At 41.4% G+C, this 23,558-nt stretch overlaps 2 protein-coding genes across 2 annotated transcripts; both read right to left on the minus strand.

The window, feature by feature from the left end:
- Positions 1–6,654, minus strand: paip1 (poly(A) binding protein interacting protein 1). The gene is made up of 11 exons (XM_070904406.1): positions 6,335–6,654; positions 4,700–4,851; positions 4,287–4,484; positions 4,007–4,119; positions 3,647–3,758; positions 2,952–3,077; positions 2,748–2,854; positions 2,229–2,346; positions 2,066–2,120; positions 1,472–1,550; positions 1–887 (listed from the first exon to the last, which is right to left on the minus strand). Exons 1-11 carry the CDS (start codon positions 6,531–6,533, stop codon positions 797–799), a joined length of 1,350 nt encoding a protein of 449 aa, XP_070760507.1. The 5' UTR covers positions 6,534–6,654; the 3' UTR covers positions 1–796.
- A 3,895-nt stretch (positions 6,655–10,549) lies between these two features.
- On the minus strand, positions 10,550–16,580 carry fgf10b (fibroblast growth factor 10b). Its single transcript, XM_070904619.1, has 3 exons — positions 16,121–16,580; positions 11,087–11,190; positions 10,550–10,741 (listed from the first exon to the last, which is right to left on the minus strand). The coding sequence occupies exons 1-3, from the start codon at positions 16,578–16,580 to the stop codon at positions 10,550–10,552; spliced, it is 756 nt and encodes a 251-aa protein (XP_070760720.1).
- Positions 16,581–23,558: the final 6,978 nt, after the last annotated feature.

Here is a 23,558-nt window from a genome sequence, read left to right on the forward strand (position 1 = left end):
TTTACTTACAACTTAAAATTTATTAAAATGTTGACTTCAACCACAGGAATAGATTTAAAAAAAGGGGGTTTGTCTATGTTCACTTCTCAGTTTGTGACTGAATTTACAGCAAGTATTGCAAACTGCACAACCTTTCACCGAGTTCCTAACAACCTCAGTGAACTGCAGCCATTTAACAGGTGAATAGCCTTGAATATATTATGCTTTTTGGCAACCTGACAAGAGACACAATTTCACAACGGTGGAAATAAAGGCTGTATATGCATTGTACTGTATATAGGTATGTAGTAAAACAACCACCTCACCCCTCTACAGCGCATTGTACATTAAGATTATGCATCTCTCATGAATGATTTCAGTTTTTTCCTGTACTTTATGCAAGGGGCATTAATTAGTATTTAACAAATTATGCACACATTTGGGGAGACTTATCTGCCTTTCAGTAAAGAACTCTAAAGAAATCCACAGCACACTATTTCCCTCTTGGCATATAGTTCAGGCTTAAAAGAAAAGGTTTCTGAATTCAAAACAACAAAGAGAGAACTTCCATGTCCAAAAGAATCTCAATACCTTAATATTTCAAACAGTTATCCCGTTGATTGTCCCCATTTTCTAATCAACACTGACTGAAAAAGTGTCAGAAGTGCAACTATAAACAGCTCTTTTTTTGTTAAAATGCTTGTTTGCAGTAAAATAAAAGTTTGAACCTATCGATGCTAGTTTCCTTTGCTTCTCAACATTCCAGCAGAAAAGTACAGTATGTGCCTGTTGAGTCTCACAGCTTCTCACTCTCACGTCATTGTTGTCGTTTCCTCTCCGATTCTAAACAAAAATTCTCAAAAGCTTCTTCCATCTCAGGCTCCATCTCATCTTCAGAGTCGTCGTATCTGTGAACGCGACAAAACGGAAGACTTTACTTCTTAGATATCTAAGACAATTCCTGGACGAATATGTGATTTGTGTAACTAATATTAACATAATCTACAATATGGGCCTGTAATTGCCATTTACACAACGCACAAAAACAGAAGCTCAGAGACACAAGCACACACACAGTTCTGAGAGAGACGATAGGAGCGAGCTAAGCCCTCTTTTACACCCAACTGCTGACTAAACTGAATCTGAGGCCGTGGTTGACCCTGTTGCATTGTGGGCCAGTCAAACACATTCGCCAAGCTCAGGGGCCCACAGGTCAGTGGTGGTCATATGACCTGTGTGAAGTATTATTGTAGCTGCCTGCTTGATGTCTCCACTATACAACCAATGTAAAGAAACATCATAAAAATGAGACTCGCATTGATTCAAGGTATTTTGATTATGTAATTAACATGCTGAAGATGTGATGGTTATATCTTTGTATGGTATCCATAGCAACAAGCATAAACAAGTCCATTAAAGTAGGTGGCTGTGACCTAAAAGAATGGTATGTATGGTCCATCTATATCATTTTATCCCTAAGATATGTACTTACTCTTCATTTCCATTTTCTCCATAAATATCATGGAAGTAGTCCTGCCTGTCCAGGATCTCTTGGTATTTCTCAGCATATTCTGTAAAAGCAGAGAGGCTGTCATTCAAGCAAAAAAGAGGGGGCAACACGGTTGAAAATGTTTTTCATTAAAAGTAGGACAGGACTGCTTTTATCTGGCATTTAGAGGGACGTATTCAATGACTTGGCTGAGGAGAGTAACCAGGATGAGTCAAGCCAAAATCAGTCCAAAAAACACAGTCACATTGGGGTGAACAACTTACAGTACAATTTATAGAACAAATTCATTCTTTCACTTACAAAACCACTGCTTTTTATTGATACTTGTAATAACAAAATTTGGATTCCATAAGCTATCAAAAAAATGAAGAAATGTTAAGCCTTCTAGCCCTTTAAACAATACTGAAACAACTTTACATTATTCTGGAGTTTTTTTTTATTATTTCTTACCAACACCTGAGAATGATCTTGCATGCTGGTGCCTGCGATTGACTGTTCAGAGCTGATAGCCTAATAGACAGCAAACCCCATGTTGCCTTCAGCTCATCTATCATGAACATGTTTAAATAGTCTCACCTGGGTCTGCTGCTGTAAAAGGAGTGCCATCCTCTGTGTAGAATGTGGGTTCATTCTGAGAGGAAAAAACAAACCCATGACAAACAGATATACAGAGACTGTAATACATTTTGTATTGGAAAAAAAAAAGAAAAATGGGGAGCATGGTGTAGTTGACACTCACCATGAAGTAGTTGGGGTCGTTGTCTGGTGTGGCGTTGCTGGCTGCTGCAGCAGCACGGACCCTTCCCCAGTCACTAGATCTCAACTCCACTAGTTTCAGAAGCATCTGACGGACATCCCTGAGGACAAAAATGCTCATTTCAGAAAGTTTTACCCAGACCCTCTATGAGGGTTCAACTCTGAACTGTTCTGCTTTTTGGCACTCTTCAGCCTTTTGCCAGTTTATGGCAGACTTTTGAATGATGGTACATGTTCCTAAAGCTATGTGTTAAAAAGCTAAAACTCTTCGGTACACGCTAGTTTCATCTGTTGTTTATAAAACCCTGAAACTGAAATCTCAGAATATACTTGATTAATTTTTGTGAAAGAACATCTATTCTTCCAACACTTGATGATGGATGATGTCTTTAACACTGCCACCTAGGACACACAGGATCATTAGATGCAACTATCTCAGATGCAGAAGCAAGCTTATTAAATCTAAAGTTACCTTAAGCATAAGCCATGTTGATATACATACCTGCTGCAGGTGGCATCCAATAGAATAGTTTCTATTCTTTGGATCAGTTCTTCCATGTGTGGTTTTCCACTCCCTTTCCACGCGTCGTCCAGGACAGAGCCTGTCAGCTGTCAATTCAAAACACATTCACGTTACCTCCCTAAACAATGGAACTACCTGGAAAGCAATACAAATCTGCAAACATATCTAATTGAGATTTGAAACCTTAAGCAGTTTGACAGCGCAGATTAGATTTGCATCCACAGGATTGGAGAACAGACTTTTCATCAGGTCTTTCAGAGCATCGAGGAGGATATCTGCTCGATTTGGAGGTCCTTTTCCACTCTTTACCTAAACAAACAAAAACCGATTGACACAAATATCATCAAATGACTGACCGACACAATGAAAAGGTTGAAGGCATGCTAAATAGCATTCTGGTGTTGGTGGCTTATGAACCCAACTTGCAAAGTTGCCCCCTCGTCTGAGACCTACAAGGTATATAGTGGACAGCTTGTGAATTACAGTAGTGACCACAATACAACGTGCACCACCAGCCACAGCACCTGACATCCTTAACTGGCAGCAATTCAAGCAGGGTGTATCAAAACAAGCATGAGTGACAAGGTGATACAGATAACCATAAATAAAAAGTATATGGTGTGTCCCGTTTTTAAAATATGAATGGAAAGCTGTCTGTAAAATTAGCAAGTCCTCAGTGCAACTAGGGCAGCATGTACGCCCCCCAACAAGGTCAAAACCTGCAGAAAGCACTGCCTGCAAGGCTAAACGCAGGGCCAGGTATGGATATATTGTGTCGTGTAACATTTAAGAAATTGATTAAAATTAAAAAGATTGTAAAAGCATTCACAAACCTTTGGGAATGATAATATAATTCTGTCTCAAAGAGAATCTCTTACCTCCAGGTTAAGATAGAGCTCTCCAAGAAACAGCACAAAGGAGTGGAATTTCTTCTGAGTCTCCGGGTCTCCTCGAACAGCTGCATCCCTCTGTTCAAACTCTGTTCGACATCTACGGAAGAAAACATTCTTCCTTTTTAATGGCAACTTGACTGAACAATGACAGCTCAGGCTGCTTTACATATTGACCTTATTATTTGTCGCCTAATGGCTAGTTAGTATGTAACACAGAATATATATTTTAACCCTTTTTCAACAATTTAATTATTACAAAATGTATCTAATGAAAAGTTAAGGGCATTTTTGTTCTACCCCTGACATCATACCATATTAAATTAAGAAAAAACAGAAATAAATCACCTTTTCAGGAGCAGCTGACGAAAGTTGCCACTTCGTGGGCTGATAGTGAGATGATGGGACAGGTAGTTACAGAGTCTGGCACCAGTGTAAGAGAAGTTTGGAATGGCAGTAGACTGCAATGAAAAGAAAACTTAATACCCAGTGGGGTACCTTATACAATTGTGAGTTTTGTCATAAATATGTATATAATGTGTAAGATGTGTTGAGACAGGTTTGGTTTAAATCATAATAAAAATATTTATACAAAAGCAAAATGAGGACTGAATGTGTCTGTCCAAACCTGTGTGTAGATCAGTTCCACCAGCTCGTGCAACAACTCTTCAGTAGTAACCCACGAATTGAGCATTCCAGTTATGTGTTCAACATCTGACTCAAAGGACCCTGGTGAGGAACTCAGGTGACCCAGAAAGTCTGTGACCATATCAGCCAAGGTTGGTTCACCGTAACAGTTTTCGCTGCCATCATAAAAAGTGGGGTCCTATGCAAAAATCACAATAAAAACATGAACATAAAAATCTATGAGATATTCTGATCAGATCTTTACGAAAGTGATGATGGACGTGCTTCTGACACAGTTCCTGATTCCAAGTTGCTAACATCAGAAGTGAAAAGAACCATTACTATCTAATGTTGTTTTAAAAGTAAAAGAGTAACAATATCAGGATAAAGTGATGGTGTAAAAATTCCTCTTACTTCATACAGGTTACTTCCAGAGGGGACAAACTCTGGGGCACTGGCTGAAAGCTTTGATGACTTGACCATGGAATCCACTTCATTACACTTTCTGGAGGCAGACGTACTGTTGGCATTTGCACTTTGTTGCGGTTTGCTCTGTCTTTTAAAATCTGAAAAAGGAGGACAAAAGATAATCTCAGTTTTTGTTAAATGTGATACTACTAATCCCATATGGGCAAACTCTCTTTTTTATTTAAAGATAAGGCTGGAGATACTCTATATTGTTGCTGTTGTAAACAATTCATTCAAAATGGGTGCCAAATATAGATTTTTAGCAAACTTCACTCAAACAGGAGTATGCGTTGTGCTTTTGTTTGGGACTATTTTCAGCCACAGATTTGGTGCACTAGCGAGTATTTGTGGCAGAAGGATGGTGTATGTGGGACTGACTGGAAAGCAATGGAAGGCTATGGCACACAGGAATAAGCTGTATCAGGCTTTGGTTACACAGACAATACTTGTTAGTAGGATCAATTTTTTGTTGGTTTTAGACTTTTCATAGTTTTCCTTTATAGAGTGTGATGGCAGAAGGGATAAAGGAATTCCTGACTTTGTTACTTTTGCAACTGGGGGCCCGAAGACATCGACCTGATGGAAGGGCCTGAAGCTCACTGAACATGGGGTACAAGGGGGTTGTACCACACCGCCGGTCGCAGCAGAGCCAATTCCCAGTTTTATCATTTAAGCTCATATTGCAGGGGCAGCTGGAGGACAGTACACATCAACCTAGTGAAGCAATATATGTGGTTGGTTGGCTGTCATCCCAGATAGGAATACTACCTTTTGTAAGACTTTTAATATACAAGCAGTTCAGAACAGGTTGTGCTTTTCAGACCTGCCTAAGCAATCACGTGGTTTTGACCACGACCATACTTTTATTTTGTTACAACATTGACAGGTGTATAGAGTACCATAATCCTTTAGAAAAGGATCACGAAAGGATTTCCAATCATCCAAACATTGGACTCTTTCTGAAGAGATATACAGCTGATAACCAAAGAATACGTTTTTATTGACACATCTATACCGTGAACTATCTCACTGGTACTTCACTACCCTTTTCCTTAACACCAGCTAGCTACTTGATCAGACTGGCAAGGGGAACTGATTCTTCCCCTTTGCTCTGCGTTGCTAACTCAACGTAATGTCAGGTTGGCTATAGCGAATGTTAGCACTACAGATTAAAACTTTAGCTGTCTAAGACAGCCTTAACTGTGGCACGAAACTAGTCGACTATGTGATATCTGAGTGGGAGCTTTATTTAGATGTTGCGTTACTTCACATGGAACAACAATCCAACAGGTGCATGTCGCAACGCCACAATGCTAACGTTAGCTAACAATTATCGTATTTAGCAGCTAAGCTACCAGGTTAAACAGGTAGCTTAACCCTACATGCTTCTCACAGCAACTGTCAGCAGGGGGAAATATTGTGACTACTTTCAATTACACGCAAACACAGTGATCATGTCAGCGAGTGGCATTTCGCGCTAACGTCAACAGCTACGTGGAATCGATTCTGAAAGTAGCTAATGTTAGCCAACTTGGCTCAGTTATTGTTGACGTTAGCTAACGATAGTTGACAGCTCCCTACCTCCACCAGTTAAGTCGTTGGCCGGGCTAATGTTGTTCTCGGCAAACGGCGGGGATGTTCGCGGCTGTCTCAACGGCTCCCTTTGGTTGAAAACAGTGGTTTTGGTGTCACCATCCGCGGCGTTACCCACGAGCCCGGGATCTGCTAAAAGATTTCGGGTTCTCCCTGCACCGGGAGCTCGGTCGAAATTCTCGTCCATGACTGCTCGTTTGTCAGCCTCGACTCTCAAAGCAGCATCAGAAAAAGATGCCGTTCACCTTACCAACTGCTTTTTCTTTTACGTAGCAGCAATTGTTTGTGTTTTATGGCAACAAAACCCGCCCTATCTCTCTTTCATCATGGCTTGTTCTCTATCGGATAGTATCACAGTATATACACAACTTCTTTGGCCACTTCCTTTAAAAAGAAAGTCGCTGCTACTTTTTTCCCCTGACAATGTTTAATACCAAAATAAAACAGGTTCCCTCTAGTGGCGTGGAGTGGAAGTTCAGCCTCAATGTACAGCACGGTCTCATCAGTGGTGGTAAGATTATTCTGATTCTTTACCTAAGTAAATATAGAAATACCACAATATAATACTTTGCATATATATTCTTTTACAGGTAAAAGTCCTGCTTTTTAGCACCGTGAAAGACTCTGTATAAAATATATACAATAAAAATGTATATGTATGTGTATACATACATATACATTTTATTGTAACATTTTATTACTATTTTTGACATCTTTATTTGTATATACTTCTCATTTCTAAATTTATGCTACTTTCTACTCTTGAATGGGAGCACCGGTAACTGTGTAATTTCCCCCCGGGGATCAATAAAGTATTTCTGATTTATAAAATACAAAGAGATTTAGTGTAATAAAAAAATCAAATGGTCAAATGAAAATAATAACGTGCCTTTTTAAAATAAAATTAAATGTAAGATTCAGCCCCCCTCTCCTCCCAAATAACTTTCATATAGTCCCTAAAAGTACAGAAGTATTAGTAGAAAAATGTTCTTTAAAGTATCAAAGGTTATGTATTGCATTAATAAATTATTAATACTGAGGTTTCCATGTGTAAGTACCATTTTACTGCTGTAGTTGCTCGAGATAGTGCAGATTTAAACTATTATTGGGTAGTTTTTTAGAAGATGCTTTTATGTAAAATGCAGTGGAGTTAAAACTACAATATTTCTTCCTGAAATGTAGTGGAATAAAAGTATAAAGTAGCTCAAGTATTTTTGGTATTGTTGTAAAGATTCATTCATTCAATATAAGCTGCTGTGGGTGGGATTTTAGAAATACTGAGGTCATGAGTCCAAATTCCCCCCGCAAAACCCTAGCCCCATAAATTAAATCTGTTCACATTATATTTATCAATTCAACTGTTTAATTATATTTATACTTTTAATTTAATGCACTATCTGTCATAAATTCTTGGGGAGAAATACTAAATCTCTTGATTTTATTTCAGTTGAACTTGTTTTGCCTTCAGTCACAGTCACAATCAGAGAAAAAAAAATATTGAGGGGATGACCTCAGTGTCTGCAATGTTAGCTACTGCCCTGTTTGTGGGTTTAGGCAGTGGTTGTCTGCACAACACGAGCGCATGATGATGGACCTGTTAAAGCGTATGTGTGGTTGAGTGGGTTAAATAACCTCATTTTGTTCGAAAATATTTGCCAAAGCACCAAGGGGGTAATTACATTTAACTGACATATCAAACACACATTTATGCGTCACAGAGAAGATTCTGGACCCGTGCGACCTCTCAGAAGTGCCTCTCTTCCCGAGCTCACTCAGTAGCTGCCCACTACAAACATGTGTTGCACTAGACCTCTCAGTGTAAGTATTCATTAGTTGCTTTAGCCTCCAGTCATTTTCCACTTGTTTCCCAAAGCTGGATCACATTATGCCACAGAGAATTCCCGTGCCAGAAATGCGGAGACCCACTTTGATAAAAGATTACTGCCCCTATTTTCTGTTATTGCTGTTTTTTCCCCCATGCCAGTGTCTTGGAGGGAGTTCAAACATTCACAAGTCTCGGGAATGCACAAGATGACAAATGACTAGGATTGGTATGTCGGAGGGGGGGCACACGCATGCTCATCACTACAGGTTTTAAAATGCAAAAAAGTGTAGTTTAATCAGTACACATTATGTAAGTTATATCCTTGGTGATTCATTGACTGCATCATTAGGTTACACACAGTGCACTTAAAGACAAATCAAAGAAAAAAAAAGTGCTAGTGTTGGCAGTGTAGTTTCATATCAGAGACCAAATGAAGCTTCCTATCATGTCTCTTTTTTGAAACTTTAGTCCTTTTTAAAAAAAGATATAAGTAAAGGAAAACAAAAATCAAAACAATTGTCTGGGGCCAGACGCAAAGAAAATGCTTCTAAAATATTTTATCAAAATTCATTCAGAAATTGCCCCCAAAAGCCCTCTGTTGAACTTCCGAATCGTACTTCTTAGATAACATCTAAAGGTTTATCCTGAGGACGCTGCTCAGAAACAGCCACAACAGCCACACCATATTGCACAATCACTTGAGAGAGCAGAGAAAATGTAATAGACAGTGCTGTGTGGTGCAGCGATGGTCATGAAATAGTATTCCACATGTTGCCATCGGCTCTGACTGTCATGGTGGAATGCACTGCAGCATTCCTCAGTATTAATCATTCGTCGTGGTGATTCCTTAAACGACCATTAAAGGACAATATGTTATAGCTTAAAGCAAATGCTTTCCTGTGCTCTGGATTCCTACAGTTCAGATTGCTTTTGTTGTTTTCGCTCCCTCCAATCTGGAGTCGCAGTCATGGGCCAACTTGGATGAATTTGGGAATGAGGACAACGGCCAGAGCCTCTTGCAGTCTGTCTCTCACCTTCCGGTCTTCGTCTGCTCGCATAATTTTTCATGCCTTTGCTGAGATGGATGTTCAGAGAGGCGGGATAAGAGAACATGAGGCCCGGAAGCCTGTGGTGTTAATGTTCTCCCTGTGGTCTTTTGATCTGGCATCAAGGCAGCTGTCATTGATTAGGCTGTTTGTAGATGATTACTGAGGGAAGTGGGTGGTCAGACACAGGTCATATCTCTCTTTCTCCCCCATTCACATTTCTGCCTCTACACACATTCAAGGAAACTCCAGAAACCTATTGGCTGCAGTGATGCAGACCAACGTGACGATCATATTTTTGCCAATCTTATCAGCAGGTGCTTTAGCAGCTATCTTTACTATTCAAGCCCTCTTGCAATCCGGGAATGCTGCAGTTCCACAGTAATGGGGTGATATTAGGAAATGATGTCAGCCTCTAAAGGCCATACCAAGGAAGTTACCTCCCTCCCATTTTGTTGTGGTCGGTCTGTATGTTTCCCGTTTGTTTGGGAACTAATCATTAGTGCAATGGTTGCCACATGGAATATCTGGCTAGGCATTAATAGTTGCTTTTTGTCCCTTCCTACCTCAGAGGGCCAGATAAGAATAGACTTACCATGACCTGAACGTTCACCAGGGTTTCTCACTACTTGAGAAAGCTTTTTCTTTGCAGTTCCCCAACAGTAAAATCAGTTTTTGGTGTATTGAGGAAGTGAGACGACCGCATTGCAGAGGAGAAAATGGTATTTTATTTTCACATAATAGAGTTCCTATAAAAAGTAAAGAATGCAAAGGAATGCTTGTCTTGTAAGTGTTCTCCTCCAGTTAAATATTTCACAAAATAAATAAATCATTACAATTCAGTCAAAACACAGTGGTTAAGTATCAAACATTTGCTTTAAATGTGTTGTATCCTCTATTATTTAATGCTGTCGTGTTAAACTGACCGATCATTTCCCTCATCTTATCCATTTTATATCTCTCTCTCTTTATGATTATCTGGTGTCTCACAAGAGAATATGGATTATAAATAACACCTTGAGATACTTCTGCATCTCTGTGTTGTCCACATTACACACATACTCCAGTTGCAAACAGTTTGGCACAGAAAAAAAGGATAAATATTGCATCCTGTGCCACAGAAAACACAGACATCATCTTCTCCCCCAAATAAAGTACATGATCTCAGTCAAAGTCAGGAGCAGAGACCATACTTTTGTGTAACAGTGTTAGTGCCTTGTTTCCAAAATGAGAGATTTCTCAGTGAATGTCCTTTATTTTACAGCTTTTTCAGCATTGAAAACCTTTCTGTCCAGTGCTGCATGTCCTCCTTCTCCAGTTGAGTTCTCCAGTTCACACCATAATTGGAAGGAAGTGGGTGGCCGTGTTCTTCCTGCGGGTTTTCTTCCCTCTCAGCGGCTTCCCGTGGACATTCAGACCCACAAACATCTGCCGCTTCTTGTTCCTCCACTCAGCAGATGCATACGTGTTGTAGCCATTCTCCTCAATCCGTTCCTTCAGGGTGCAGTCGACACCGAACTCTCTCTGAAAAAACAGTAGGTATCATGTTTCAGTGTTATAACCCCGACATGTGAGTTTAGGGCAAAACACAGATAATTTTCTTGTGCAAATCCATTGTGGTTGCACATGGTAGCTTGTTTATTTACCACTCCTTAATCTCTATTGCATGTTTTGCTTTGTGTGCTTGTGTAGAAACTAGTGTGCACAGTTCTCCTGGAGGTTCACGTGTGTGCACTGGCCTGGTTGTGATTCAGAGTTGACCCAGCAGTTAGAGAAGTAAAGATAAGGACAGGACTTTGATAAGGACAGAAGAATTACACTATCTGTGTCTCTGGAGCATCCAGATTGACCCCTGACCCGGATACTAACCGCTCCGTACAGCTCTCCCTTCCTGCTGATGGCCAGATAGTAGTTGCTGTTCAGCCCTTTGATGGCCACCACTCCCACGTCCACCGATGTGATTTCCAGAATACCTAGGATTCAGCAAAAAGACCGTGTATCAATATGTGTCAACATTCAGAGTGAGCATAAGAGCTCTTATGTCAATTGTGCAAGTAAAATTATTTTTCAAGTATGCGTGTCTTGACCAAGTGACAAAAAATCTTTTTTTCAGCTCACAAATACAAATATAAAAACTCAGAGGGCAGAGGAAGTAAAGTGATGAAATGTGTTCCTGACTCATAGTTGCTCTAGATAAGAGTATAGAACAATTGACACTCAGCAGTCACAGGCCAACCACTTGAGAGTCTAGATACCGGTCGGGATAAATCCATACATTTTTGCAAGCATTTGAGGGTAACTAATGAATAACAACACATTGCAGGCTCATTTACATGTGGGAACACACAGTGTGGGAATTCTGTGTAAGGTCACAATTAATTTTTGAGCACGTTTATCATTTCAGTGATATTATAAAGCTACTTTACAACCTACACCTGTGTAACAGATTCCAGCTGTGCAGGCCATTTAGTCTGAAAATGAATAGGTGGATACCGCAGAGATTCTCAGGTTGTTTATGTTCTGTTTGGTATTTAAGTTTCCAAGTGCTTACACAAGTAATTCAAGTTTCTCATAGGCTATTAGAGGGGCTAATTTATACCCCAGTTAACAAGGGCATGCTTTTGCCACAGACAGCTGTGGTTATTTGTGTGGTCTGAGTATCAGAGGTCAGAGAGATATAACTTCCTAATGTGTCCTTTGACCATAGAGCCCACTTGTCTCGTCTTATGCTGGTGTGTGTGTGTGTGTGAGTGAACCTCCCTGGTTCCCATGGCATGTTTGATTTCATGCCTCCCTCCCTGACTTCCTTTCCCCTCTTCCTGTGAGCTGTCGTTATTTTATCCCGATAAGCACACATATGTGTATGCACACACACACACACACACACGCACACACACACTTCAGCATGGGGGTGTGAACTCCAGAGAGTCGACAACATCCTTTGATCAGATCAGCAGCCCCTCCTCAGTCTGATGACTGTTTGTGTGGCAGCCTGCTCTACTGTCAGACCCACTCTCCGGTGGCTGGGGGGCCCTCTGGAGCTGCCAGCCTCGTACATGAGTGGACAGTGGAGGATGCAGGTGTGCCCCCAAAGAACAATCCCTCTCTTAAAGACACAGCAGCTTCTCTCCTCGTCGGTGAGGTCTTGACTGTATCAGTTTCTAGTTCAAACAGTGGCACCTCGGGGCAGTGAGGTCTGAGGCGGCAAGGCGGTGGTGGGGACTGTGACACAACGGCCATTGAAGATCTGAGAGGAGCTGGTTTCTGTATGGGATCGGGTGTCGGGTATGGAGTGAGGATGTAAGACAATCTATGGCAGTCTCTGGCTGCTCTGTAAACATGGGAGGGATGAAAGGAAGGAGAACAGAGGAGGACAGAGGAGTCATGACAGTGAGACTGGGGGTGGAGTGAGGATTAGTAAGGCTGTAATGATCACTGATCAAAGTCAGCCACCGGAGGCAGGGGCGAGACAGGTTGTATATAGACACGCACACACACACACACACACACACATAGTTAATATTGTAGCAGGTGAGTGTGCACTTGCACACTCGACCTGGCTGTGAAACTACAAAATCTCTGTTCACTGTTCGCTGCCCAACGCTTAGTTTATCCAGCAAGTGTAGAGTAATGAGCTTATGGCTGCGAGTATGGGAAAATGCCATAACAGAAAACAAGCCCTTCATTTAGCTTCCTCCAGATTGAAATATTAAGCCTTCAATTTGGCAACAATTCCCTGTGTGGGGTAAATTTAAGAAACCACAAATGTGAAACGTAGCTTAAAGTCAGACAGCCAGGTTCAGCTGTTTACGTGGGGAGACAGCAGTTTTTCTTTTGCATGCTGGTTGCTTTTTCCTAATGTGTGGCTTATTTGATACGCTCTGTTTGGAGTTACAACAGTAAATGGTGCGTTGGTTGTGGAATGGAGGCACACAATGCCAGTGAGAATTAAAGGTGGTTTTTCCACAGTGGGATGCCAAAAACCATGTGCTTTGCAGCTTGTATTGTTATTCTTTCTCACTTACCTGGTTCCTTTTTTTAAATTAATGTTCAGGGGCTGCACAACATAACATTTGGACAGATAAGTTAGAAAGTCAATTTTAATTGGTGCCATTCCCATGCAAAAAAATTGGTGTGGAGTGAGGCGTAAATCAGGATATATAGTAATAACACGTGATAAGGACCACACTGAGTGTATTTACATAGAGGGGATATCCATCCTCTTCCCCACCTCAGAGAAAGGCTATATATCTCCCTCCTCAAACCTACATAAGAGCACCATCTGTTTTTTTTCCCACGCAAAAGGCCACTGCTTTGATTAAAGGAGATGAATGTGCACAAAGACACACACTTACACACACATTCACATATACTCTATATACACACTTCTTGAGCCATGTCCAGAAGCATCTTGCACACATGGCCTGGCCCCTACAGCACAGAAACACAACTGGTGGCCCGACACAAATACACACACACACACACACACACACACACAATCTTGACAGACTCACCCTCTCACACCATCACAGCCGTGGATAATTAACCAAACTCTTTTACCGCCAAAGCTTTTGCCTGAGTCTTATTTAGCATTTCACAAGTCACTCAGAGCTGCTAGTTTTCTATAAATTCAAGAGAACTCAACTGTGAATCACAGATATTTTAATTATGTACTTAGGCCATGCAGATAGCTACTTAGCTGACTTTAACATAATCTCCCTCCCTTTCCCTCTGCCTCTCTGTAACCTCAGCACAGGCTCCCAGCGGGTTGGAAAGCCATGTGGGACAGTTTTGCGCTGGCATCCCCATAAATCTGTGGGAGGCTGGATACTGGCTCTTTAACAGACAGTGAGCCGGGTCCTCGCAGGGCCACAGGCAGCACCCAAAACCAAAGCCTCCACATCTCATACACCTCTGCGACAAAGCATGATATGAATTCATCTATCGTAAAAATTTGAATGCAGTGTGTCTTTGCCCCGCCTCCACTGGCTCAGGAAAAGGCAAGCTGTCCTCCACTCATCACAAAAAAACTTGATATTTTGTCACTTCAAGGGACCATCGAGGGTCTACAAAGGACGTCAGCCCTGGGATCATGTCTAGCCCCAGGGGCCAGAGCAAAGACTGAAGCTGCTGTTGTGTAGTATCCTTTACCGTGAGAACCTGATACGAGGGCACATAATCCACACACAGTGTCCCCAGACCCCCTCAGGACACAGCTTTTTGATGGCACCACCATTGATACTGAAGACGCACGGCTTTGATGTGGTCACAATGATGTTCAGCCATCTCATTCATGAACTTGTACCTCTAGAGAGTCCCCTGTGCTCCCTTTCACCTCCCTCCCCAATGCTCACTCTAACACTCCATCGCACTAACTCAAACTGACTTTTGAAAAAGGCAACACGCTCCTAAAGATTGAGAAGTTGTGAGTCAATAAAAAAGAAGACAGAGGGGTAGATCATCTTCCAAACATACATAAAGTTTAGGGTGAATTCACACACCACTATTTTGATGAACCGAGTCAGACTTCCTCACATCACTTCAATTTTACAACTTAAAAGAAAGCACCAACAAAGGCGGCAGTAAAGGCATCACGATGTAATACGGTCAGTAAATAAAGTTGCCACTGTCATGACCTTGTCAAAACAAACATGCTGACATTCTGCCGCCCCATGCCATTTCCCCCAAGTCACTTTGATTGAATGTGTGGTTTAGCTCTCCCAAGAGGAACATTAAAAGGTTCCATATACGCTCGCTACGGGGTTGGGGGACAGCGAGAATGAGGGAGGAAAAAGAGCATTTGAGAAGGAGAGGGATGTATATGTGTGTCGGTAATAAGTGAGCACATGTGTCGTCGGCGACTGCTATATGATCACACACCCACTGGAGCATGTGAGTGCCCGCTGGCTGATAGGCACACACACGTAGCTCGGTGGGAATGCTGGGAGACTAATGAGAATGCTATTTTACTGACTGATATGCCGAAACATACAACATGTAATCACTTTAAAGACGTGTTTCTCCGAGTTAGCACGTCAAACTGCTTTAAACAAATCTGATCTGTGACTGAAGATATGTAATTAGCTTGACGTTGGCTGGCAGGCGGGCAATCTGAGTGGGAGAGTGAGAGAGACACAGACACAGAGGAGCAGAAAGAGTCGAAAGAGTCTAAAAGCATCAATGAGATTGACATCCATATCCTCCACACACCCCCCAAAGGCCTGTTCTTTCTGTGGTTGTTATCAGCGCTGTTTACCCTGGGCTGTGAAGACTGCCTGATAATGGCCGGGTTATCTGCCCCTGCTCCTTTTTAAGCCATCTGAGAGCTACCATCATTGTGCTGAGTGTTTGGACAGGAGAGATATCAGCGGGATGTCTGGTTTAAAACAAAAAGACGACTCTAATCGGGGATTGCTTCATCCAGACTACCTCTGGAAAGGAACGAAGAATGTTTTTTTTATTAATGTTTACGCCAAAGTGTACGTATGTTATATCAAATTTATATATTTGGGTTGGTGTTATGTAAATGTTTTGAGTAAAACAATATTTTGTCTCTCAAAGAATGAACACCTGATTTCTCAAATTAGAAATAACCAAACATTTAAGAGGGTTTCTTGGTGCCACGGATGTCCCTAACTTAAAGCAATCAACAGGTGCTTTTTGTTATACGTAATATACTAATGCCTCGAAATCCAAACAAGGTCTGAAGTTTTGGTTGCAGAGGTTAAAAGCCTTGATTTTACAGTTTGAAAGATTAAAACTGACAGGTTTTAGCTCAAATGAGCATCGGTTTAGGTCACTTTTAACTTTTGCAGCCACCGCAGAGACTCAGATCATGCTTGGGGTCTGATTCCCTCTCTTTTGTTTACTTATGTACATTCATTCACTCAGTGAGTTACTTACTGAGGGGGTCATCCTTGCTCTTGGTTCCATTGACCTTTCCATTCTTATCGATTCTCAGGAAAAACTTCTGGAAAGAGAAGAGCTTCCTCCTCCGTATGTCCCCTTGGAGATGATTGTAGCTGCGCACATGCCTACCCTGCGGTCCCCCAGTCCGACCCAGGGGGGGCCCAGTGGCCCTGAGCCTAGAGACGACCTCAGTCTCAGAAATGTTCAGTGGAACCCTGAGAGTTCGTGGGTTGGCGAGCCTCAGTCTGTCTCTGCGGAGCTGATGGCAGGCCGCCCCGGGTAGAGAGAAGGAGAAAACCACCAGGGCAACCAGGAGAGGCAAAGACAGGGAGGAAAGCAGTGTTGATGACCTTAGTCTGGAGCTGGTCCCGGAACCAGAACGAGCCCCTAACCTAGCCCTGGAGCAGGACGAGGCAGAGGCAGCCTTACTCCCTCCAGCAGCCCATCTGATCATGGTAGTGTGCTGTGTGGAGGACTAGAGGCAGCCTCAGAGCCTGGGACATGCTGCTGGGGGCGAGGAGAGGCTGGGAGGGCAGGGAGGGGAGCCCTCCACAGTCCAGACGGGGCAAGATGGTCCCCCTACAGAGTCCAAATTATTTAGCACCTGTATGAAACTCTTAGATTTCTAGAATTATTTCTGATTGTGTAATAACTGTTCAACAAGTCACTGTGTTTGATATTCCACTGGCTTCTCTTCTCCACTGTTGAAGGGTTTTAGGCTGATGATCAGAAAGTCTGCAGTCCAAGTTTATTTTGGACAGTAAATCAGTCTGAATGAACAAAGATCACGCAAAAAAGCAACACACCAATTACTATGTGTGTGTATTCCAGTAACAAACCTGTTTTTTTCCCCACGTTGCTTCTGTTTTCTAATTCTTTCTAAATTGTTTGTGAAATTTTGACTATTATTCTTGGCTGCTCCAGTGTGACCCTTGTATTTCCAGAAAAGAAAAAAATGTAAAGTTCACTGATATCCAGGTAGAAAGTTTGCCATGTGTAAAATTCCTTAGTTCCAGTGAAATCAAAAAAGTTGCACCACACAATCTACCTGTCCGATAGCTGCTACACTCCACGTGTGCAGGAAAGCATTTTCAGATTTCAGTCTGAGGAGGAAAAATGGGATTCAAGACTTCAAGAGGAACGTTGGTCAATCCAGGCGCATGTCAGATAATCCATCTGTCTTCTTCTGTTGCTCCTCTTGCTCTCTCCTCTTCTCTCTCCCCCTCTCTCGCTCTCTCTACCCCCAAATGACTCCACCTTCGTACAGCATCGAGGTAACGGTCTGGGGAGGTCTTTCTCTCTGTCTCAGGGTTGTTCGCCTTCTGTCCGTTAGGTCCTTGATATGAGGAGTCCTGGTGTGATCTCCTCACCTGAAGGGCGATCACAGAAAATGACTGTGTGTTGTGTTGTGTGTAGCTGTGTGACTGTTAGTTATTTGATCCCTCCCTCCTTTACTCCACTTCCCCTCTCACATATGGGAGCAAGTACTGCTCTGCATGTGTGTGTGTCTGTGTGTGTGTGTGTGTGTGTGTGTGTGTGTGTGTGTGTGTGTGTGTGTGTGTGTGTGTCTGTGTGTGTGTCTGTGTGTGTGCGCGTGCCTACATACAGGCAGATCTAACTTATGAGAGTGGGTGAGTGGTGATAGCAGGGTTTATCTGAGTAGATGCAGCAAGGGGCAGGAAGAAGCAGTCTGGTAGTATTGGATCAGTCCTTACAGCTACAGATTGTGCTGATGATTGTTTTATTGAATAATCAAAGAGTGGTCTTGTTTTTACTGTGTAAGGTTGCAAAAAATGGGGTCTAGTTGTATTTTCCACTCAGTCTGTCATGTTAATTTTTGTTATCCAGTACATACATGAGCCTGTTGAGCGTGAAAAGGGTGAGTATCACAAATTGAAATGGACCCACTTATTACTCATTAAGATGTGTCAATCTGACAAGTAGCCATCCTCCTCCTCTATCTCTTCAGATAAAAATCATATTAAGTTACTATTGCCGGTTCCAGTCTGGATGCTGGCTTATCACGGCCATCTTGCTAAGGCCTCTCTCTTTCCCCTCAAGGCACTTTATTGTAGTGTGTTATCTCTCCTGCAGCGCTGTAATGCAATGAAGCTCTCCAGTTTCGCTCACCAGACCTCCGCCTTCCTCTGTGACTCAGGTGTCTGAGTGGCCGTCAGCCAATGAGACTCTCTTTTACAAACCATGCATCATTTGCTCCTCAAGGCAAGGCAGGCACAGGATGGACAATGTCATAGTGGACTAGACAACAAGGTACAGTATGTGCAGTGAATGTGCAAAATATTAGGGAGGGTCACTGGTCTCACGGAGTACACTGATGAGGAAAATCCAGATAAAAACTGTATCTCTTATTGGTTTTATTGATTCCCCCATAAAACCAGTTACACATGATGAGGTGTATAGTAAGAAGTTAGAGGAAACATTTCTAAGTTTTGAGGCAGATGTGGATTGTGCAGAGGGCTGCAACCCAATACCAGTAAGAAACTTTGAGGCTTATTAAGATGATAACAATGATTAAGGACCATATAGTGAAAACAAAACTTGTACTGGCAGTCTTATCTATTCTCCCTGATCCTCGTGTCTTTAATGTCGGGGTCTGTCCTGCTCCCTGCTTTCCTTCCCTTAAGTCCTAGTTTTTAGTGCCTGCTTTAATGTCTGTCAACAATCTACGGCCAGAGCAGCGGTCTGGTCTTAACTCTGTATCTGGGGATACAAACAAAGCAATCTTATCAGCGCTTCCTTTGTGGTGTCCCTTCCCACTGTGATAACCTGAATCAGTGCAGAGGAAACAGAGCAGGGAGGAGCAGACATAATTTATATTGATTATTGTTGAAGCAATAATAGTGGAGCAATAGTTTCTCTAGATGTATTACTTTATCACTTAAAATAGATGGCCTCCACCTAACCTAAATGTTATTGTACTTGTCCACTATGAATTATTCAATCTAAATCTGACAGAGGTGGAATGTAACAAGGTACATTTACTCAAGTACCGTACTTAAGCACAATTTTGAGCTATTTCCATTTTATTTACTCTGCAGATTTAGATTGTTAATACACAACATAATTCAACTAATAAAGTATGGGCCCTTCTGCATAATGAGTACTTTTACTTGTATTGTAGTACTGCTACTTTTACTTAACTAAAATATCTGAATACTTCTTCCACCACTGAAATTTGAATGTACATTTCTTTCACTACATTCAAGGTTTAGAACTTTTTCTTTAACATGTTGTGATTAAGTAATATATTTTACATATTGCAGTCTGCCGTTTGTCTGCAACCTCTCTACTCTCCTCTCAATATAAATACTAAACACAGTAATGTATTTTATCTCTCCTTAAAAATATCCCACTGAGGTTAAATACTTTAATACTTAAGTGGTAACATTTTGGGGTAAATACTAGATTAAATACCTTGTTATGGTGGATATTCTGTACTCACCCTCACTCTCACTAGATAATTATATCTTAAAGCTCTATACTTTCCAGTAGTATAAGAGCTAAAATACTGACATTCCTCAACTGACAGCTCAGAGCAGCATGCTGCACTCAGCTTAATACATCAGGATTGCATTTGAAATTATTTCACTTTGAAGGCATGTGTCAGATTCTCAGATCAGGGTTCAGAGACTGAAGAGTCTAAAACTGTGTAGATACCCTCAGTAATGTCCTCTGTAGGTGCCTCAGAGGGATTTAGGCCTGCAAGGATGCTGACAGACTCGCAAGATTTGCAGGATTTCTTTAGAAGCCAAGGAGCAAATTCTTTGTGAACGTAACCGTGCCTGTGTTTTTTCTTCTAAATGCAATATAAGTGAGATTTGCAGGGTATGGAGATGGTCTCAGCTCCCTCCCTGCTCTCCAGCTTTAGCATTTAGTGTATCTTTATAGATCTATCTCCCTGAATTGCATTTCAAAGTTCAAAACAATAGGCAAAAGAACAGACAAATTTTCTTCTGATCCCTCCCTACAGGCTGTGGCTCTGGCTGGGTTCTTACGCTATTCTCAAAAACAAAAACATAATTACAATAAAGGCAATGAAAAGTCAAATACCGGAAATTTATACGCGTTGGCGGAGATTTGATTTCACACAGTACCAATTGCCAAAAAGAAAAATGAACCAAGGCGAAACACATGGAAAGATTCCTTTTATTCCTTTTAGTGTGTAATGTAAGTGAGTTTCACTAAAACAAACTCTTTAGTAGCAAAACCATTAGGTGCTTACTCAATATTCATGTGATCACATTAGCATTTTTACACATTTAGTCACATTCAAACAAGGAGAAACAAAGAAGCAACCACCTTGCAAACCTGCTCATAAAAGCCACTAAAGAAATAAAGTTTAATGACTTATTGTCAAGGTCACAGAGACAACATACCCATGTTTAATCACATTAAAAGTGGTAATTGGTGAGGTCCCCCTCTGGTTTTACTTCGACAGAATACATTATTTGGTGATCTATCACAGAATCTACCAACTGTTATTTCTGTTGGCGAAGCTTAAGTTTCTTTGGCTGGCATTGATTTCTCTTCCTGTAAAGTCATGATGGCATCGTTGCTCATGCAAACGAGGCTTGTTAGTTCTTTTTAAACTGCTGCTGCCCGCCAGCATAAAATGTATCACTTCCTGTGTGTCATGATTTTATTTCCTTGATAAAGACCTGCTTGACCCCAAATAGTAGTAAACAATTACTCGGCTTTCATGAACTGGGATTAGGTCAAATCACTCAATGTATTAACCAAAGCCAAAACTATTTAAATGAAAGTTTCAGATTGTTGCTGAAACTTCTGTGTGTTTTCTAACACTGAAGGCATTTTGCAAGCAGAACCTCACATCTGAAGCTCTCGTTTAAGTGTAATAAACCAAGTGAATCCATATCCAACTTAGTTCTGGTCTGTTTCTGAGGTTAAATTTTGGCCTGTGCTCCTAAATTTGCTTAATCCTGATCCTTGTGGCAGCAGGTGGATGCAGCATTGAGTACCATGCAAGCTGCTGATCTGTCTGCTCAACATACTGTATAACATTAGCAAGTTGAACTGTGGAAATTCACCTTATTCATGTCATGTGTCTCTGATTTTGCTTGGGCTCATTGTGAGTATGTTGGCCACTCCCTTTTGGTACACTATCATTAAGCAGATGTTTTAGGAAGAAAAGCACCTCACTCCGAGTTACTTAAGCTCAAATCCATATGTGGTCTATGAGGGAGTCAAACGCACAACTCACAAACAACCAAACTGACCTATGGGAACCATGTGTGTGTCTGTCTGCGTTCCCTGGGGCCCGCTCTGTGTGTGTTGGGTCAGAGGAGGCCGAGGCTTTAATAAAGGAACAGGCCTGGTACAAGGATGCCAGTCTGACTGCCTGGGGACATGCAACCTGATGGGGTCCAGATGAGAGCCACCAGACTGGACTTCTTCCTCCAAACCGTCAGCCAGTTGGTGCACGGATTACGCTCCACGGCCTCCTTCCTCGAGCCTCTCTCTGGGTTTACTCTGGGATTTGAGAGGTAAGCCGCCAGATTCAAGTAACATTCTCCTTTAATGGTACTTTAAAGCTTTTCATAGATCGCATGAAAATGTGTTACATCACAAGACATCATTTGCAAACATGTGCTCGGCTCATACTAGAGGCCTCTTTTTTTTCGGTTGGTCATCAAATGTAAATATTTAATATGTTCCTGGCTGTCGTGTTGGGGGGTGTCTGGTAACCTACAAGATGAGGTTGCTGTTTCCTGCTTTTTGGTGATCAATGGATGTTTGTCATGTTATCTTCCCCGTCCTGAACAGGCACTTACATCATCCTCCTCTGCTGAGTGTCAGTTTCAGCAGGGCAGAGGAATTTACTTACAGGTCAGACACTGGATCAGCAGATCCGCAATGAACTGTCCCGTCTTTCTCGGGGCAATATGAGGTGACAAAGCAGCAAATTTTACACCCAAACTTTTTACTATATAATGAGTATAACGATACATGCAATATGACAATATATACTATTAGAGAATATACTGTACATTTGTCAACCATTTTGTCATTCTGTTTCTCATGTGGCAGCTGTCCCTTTAATATCTATATAATATAAAGCAAACTGCTTTATGGCAAAAGTGGGTTTCTAATGTCTTTGCATCAATGTGATTAAGTACCTTGTATTTAATTTGCTGGATTAGCCAAAAGCAGACATTCCTGTCTGGTTATTTTATCCATTGAAAATATCTATTCATATCATGACATGAAATAATAGTATAATAGAGGATTGTATCCATATCGTCCATCGCTAATAAGCACCAATGCATTGATGCACACGTTTCAACGGAACAACGTGATACAGCAATTATTAAAAATGTATCAAAATGTATCATGGATTGTAATAATCAGATGAAACTAGATTATAAATAGCTTATTTGCCGACAAATGAGAATTTTGCATTGTGCTCTGAAGCCCAACACTTCCTCTCTGCATCCAAAACTCCAATATTTACTGACCTGTCTCCTACATTTTCTTCTGTACTTTCTATTCAGAAATAACAAACAAACAAACTCAAACAGAAGCAACTTGTGTAATGCTTGTTTTGAAAACCAAGTGGAATACACACACACAGTTAGACGAATGTCATGTCTTGGCATTTTATATTTACCACTCACCTGCCAATCAGGCATGCTCTCACCGTTACTGTAATCTGTCCTAAAACTTTGGAGCCAACATCTGTTTGCTACTGTTGGCATAGAACAGAGAAAGTCTGGAAAATCTACCAATAATGAAGTAAACAGTCGACTATTGAATCCAAAACCACAATTGTTTGGCTTATAATACTTTTGTTGCACAAGCTGTTGAAGAGTAATTTTATAGGCATGTTTGTGCTTTTTGGAGAACCAATCATCGGCCAACAGCTGAAATTGAGCTGCGCCAGTTAAGTTACTGTTTGTTACACTGACATCCACACTTGTTGTGTAAAGAAGACTATTCTTTTATGAAAAATACCTTCATTTTTAAATCATAAATAAGTTTTGTTACCTCACTGCTAAGAAGGCTAAAGCTACCGTGAAGTCAGAATCTGAGATGTTCTCTGATATTTTCAGGCATTTCCTGACTTTGAGCTCAATCGCTTCTTTCCATTGTGTAACTCTACAAATTAAGCAACACACTATGACATAACAGAATGAGAGATGGGGTTAGGTAATACAACTGGATGGTGTTTGCTTCGTCATGATAACACACACACACACACACACACACACACTGCTGGTTTTTAGGACATGATGCTCCACATTGACCCAGTATTGTGTTACTCCTTCCATTACTGCTGACTAACTCTTGGTCTCTGGCTTGAATGATAGCAGCAGGGTGTATGGAGCGGGCCAGCGTCCGTCCGTGTCAAGTTATCTGGCGCAGAGGAGCCTGGGAAATCTGGGCCAGCTGA

The sequence above is a fragment of the Enoplosus armatus genome, chromosome 4 (assembly GCF_043641665.1).
Source record: "Enoplosus armatus isolate fEnoArm2 chromosome 4, fEnoArm2.hap1, whole genome shotgun sequence".
Taxonomy (NCBI): domain Eukaryota; kingdom Metazoa; phylum Chordata; class Actinopteri; order Centrarchiformes; family Enoplosidae; genus Enoplosus; species Enoplosus armatus.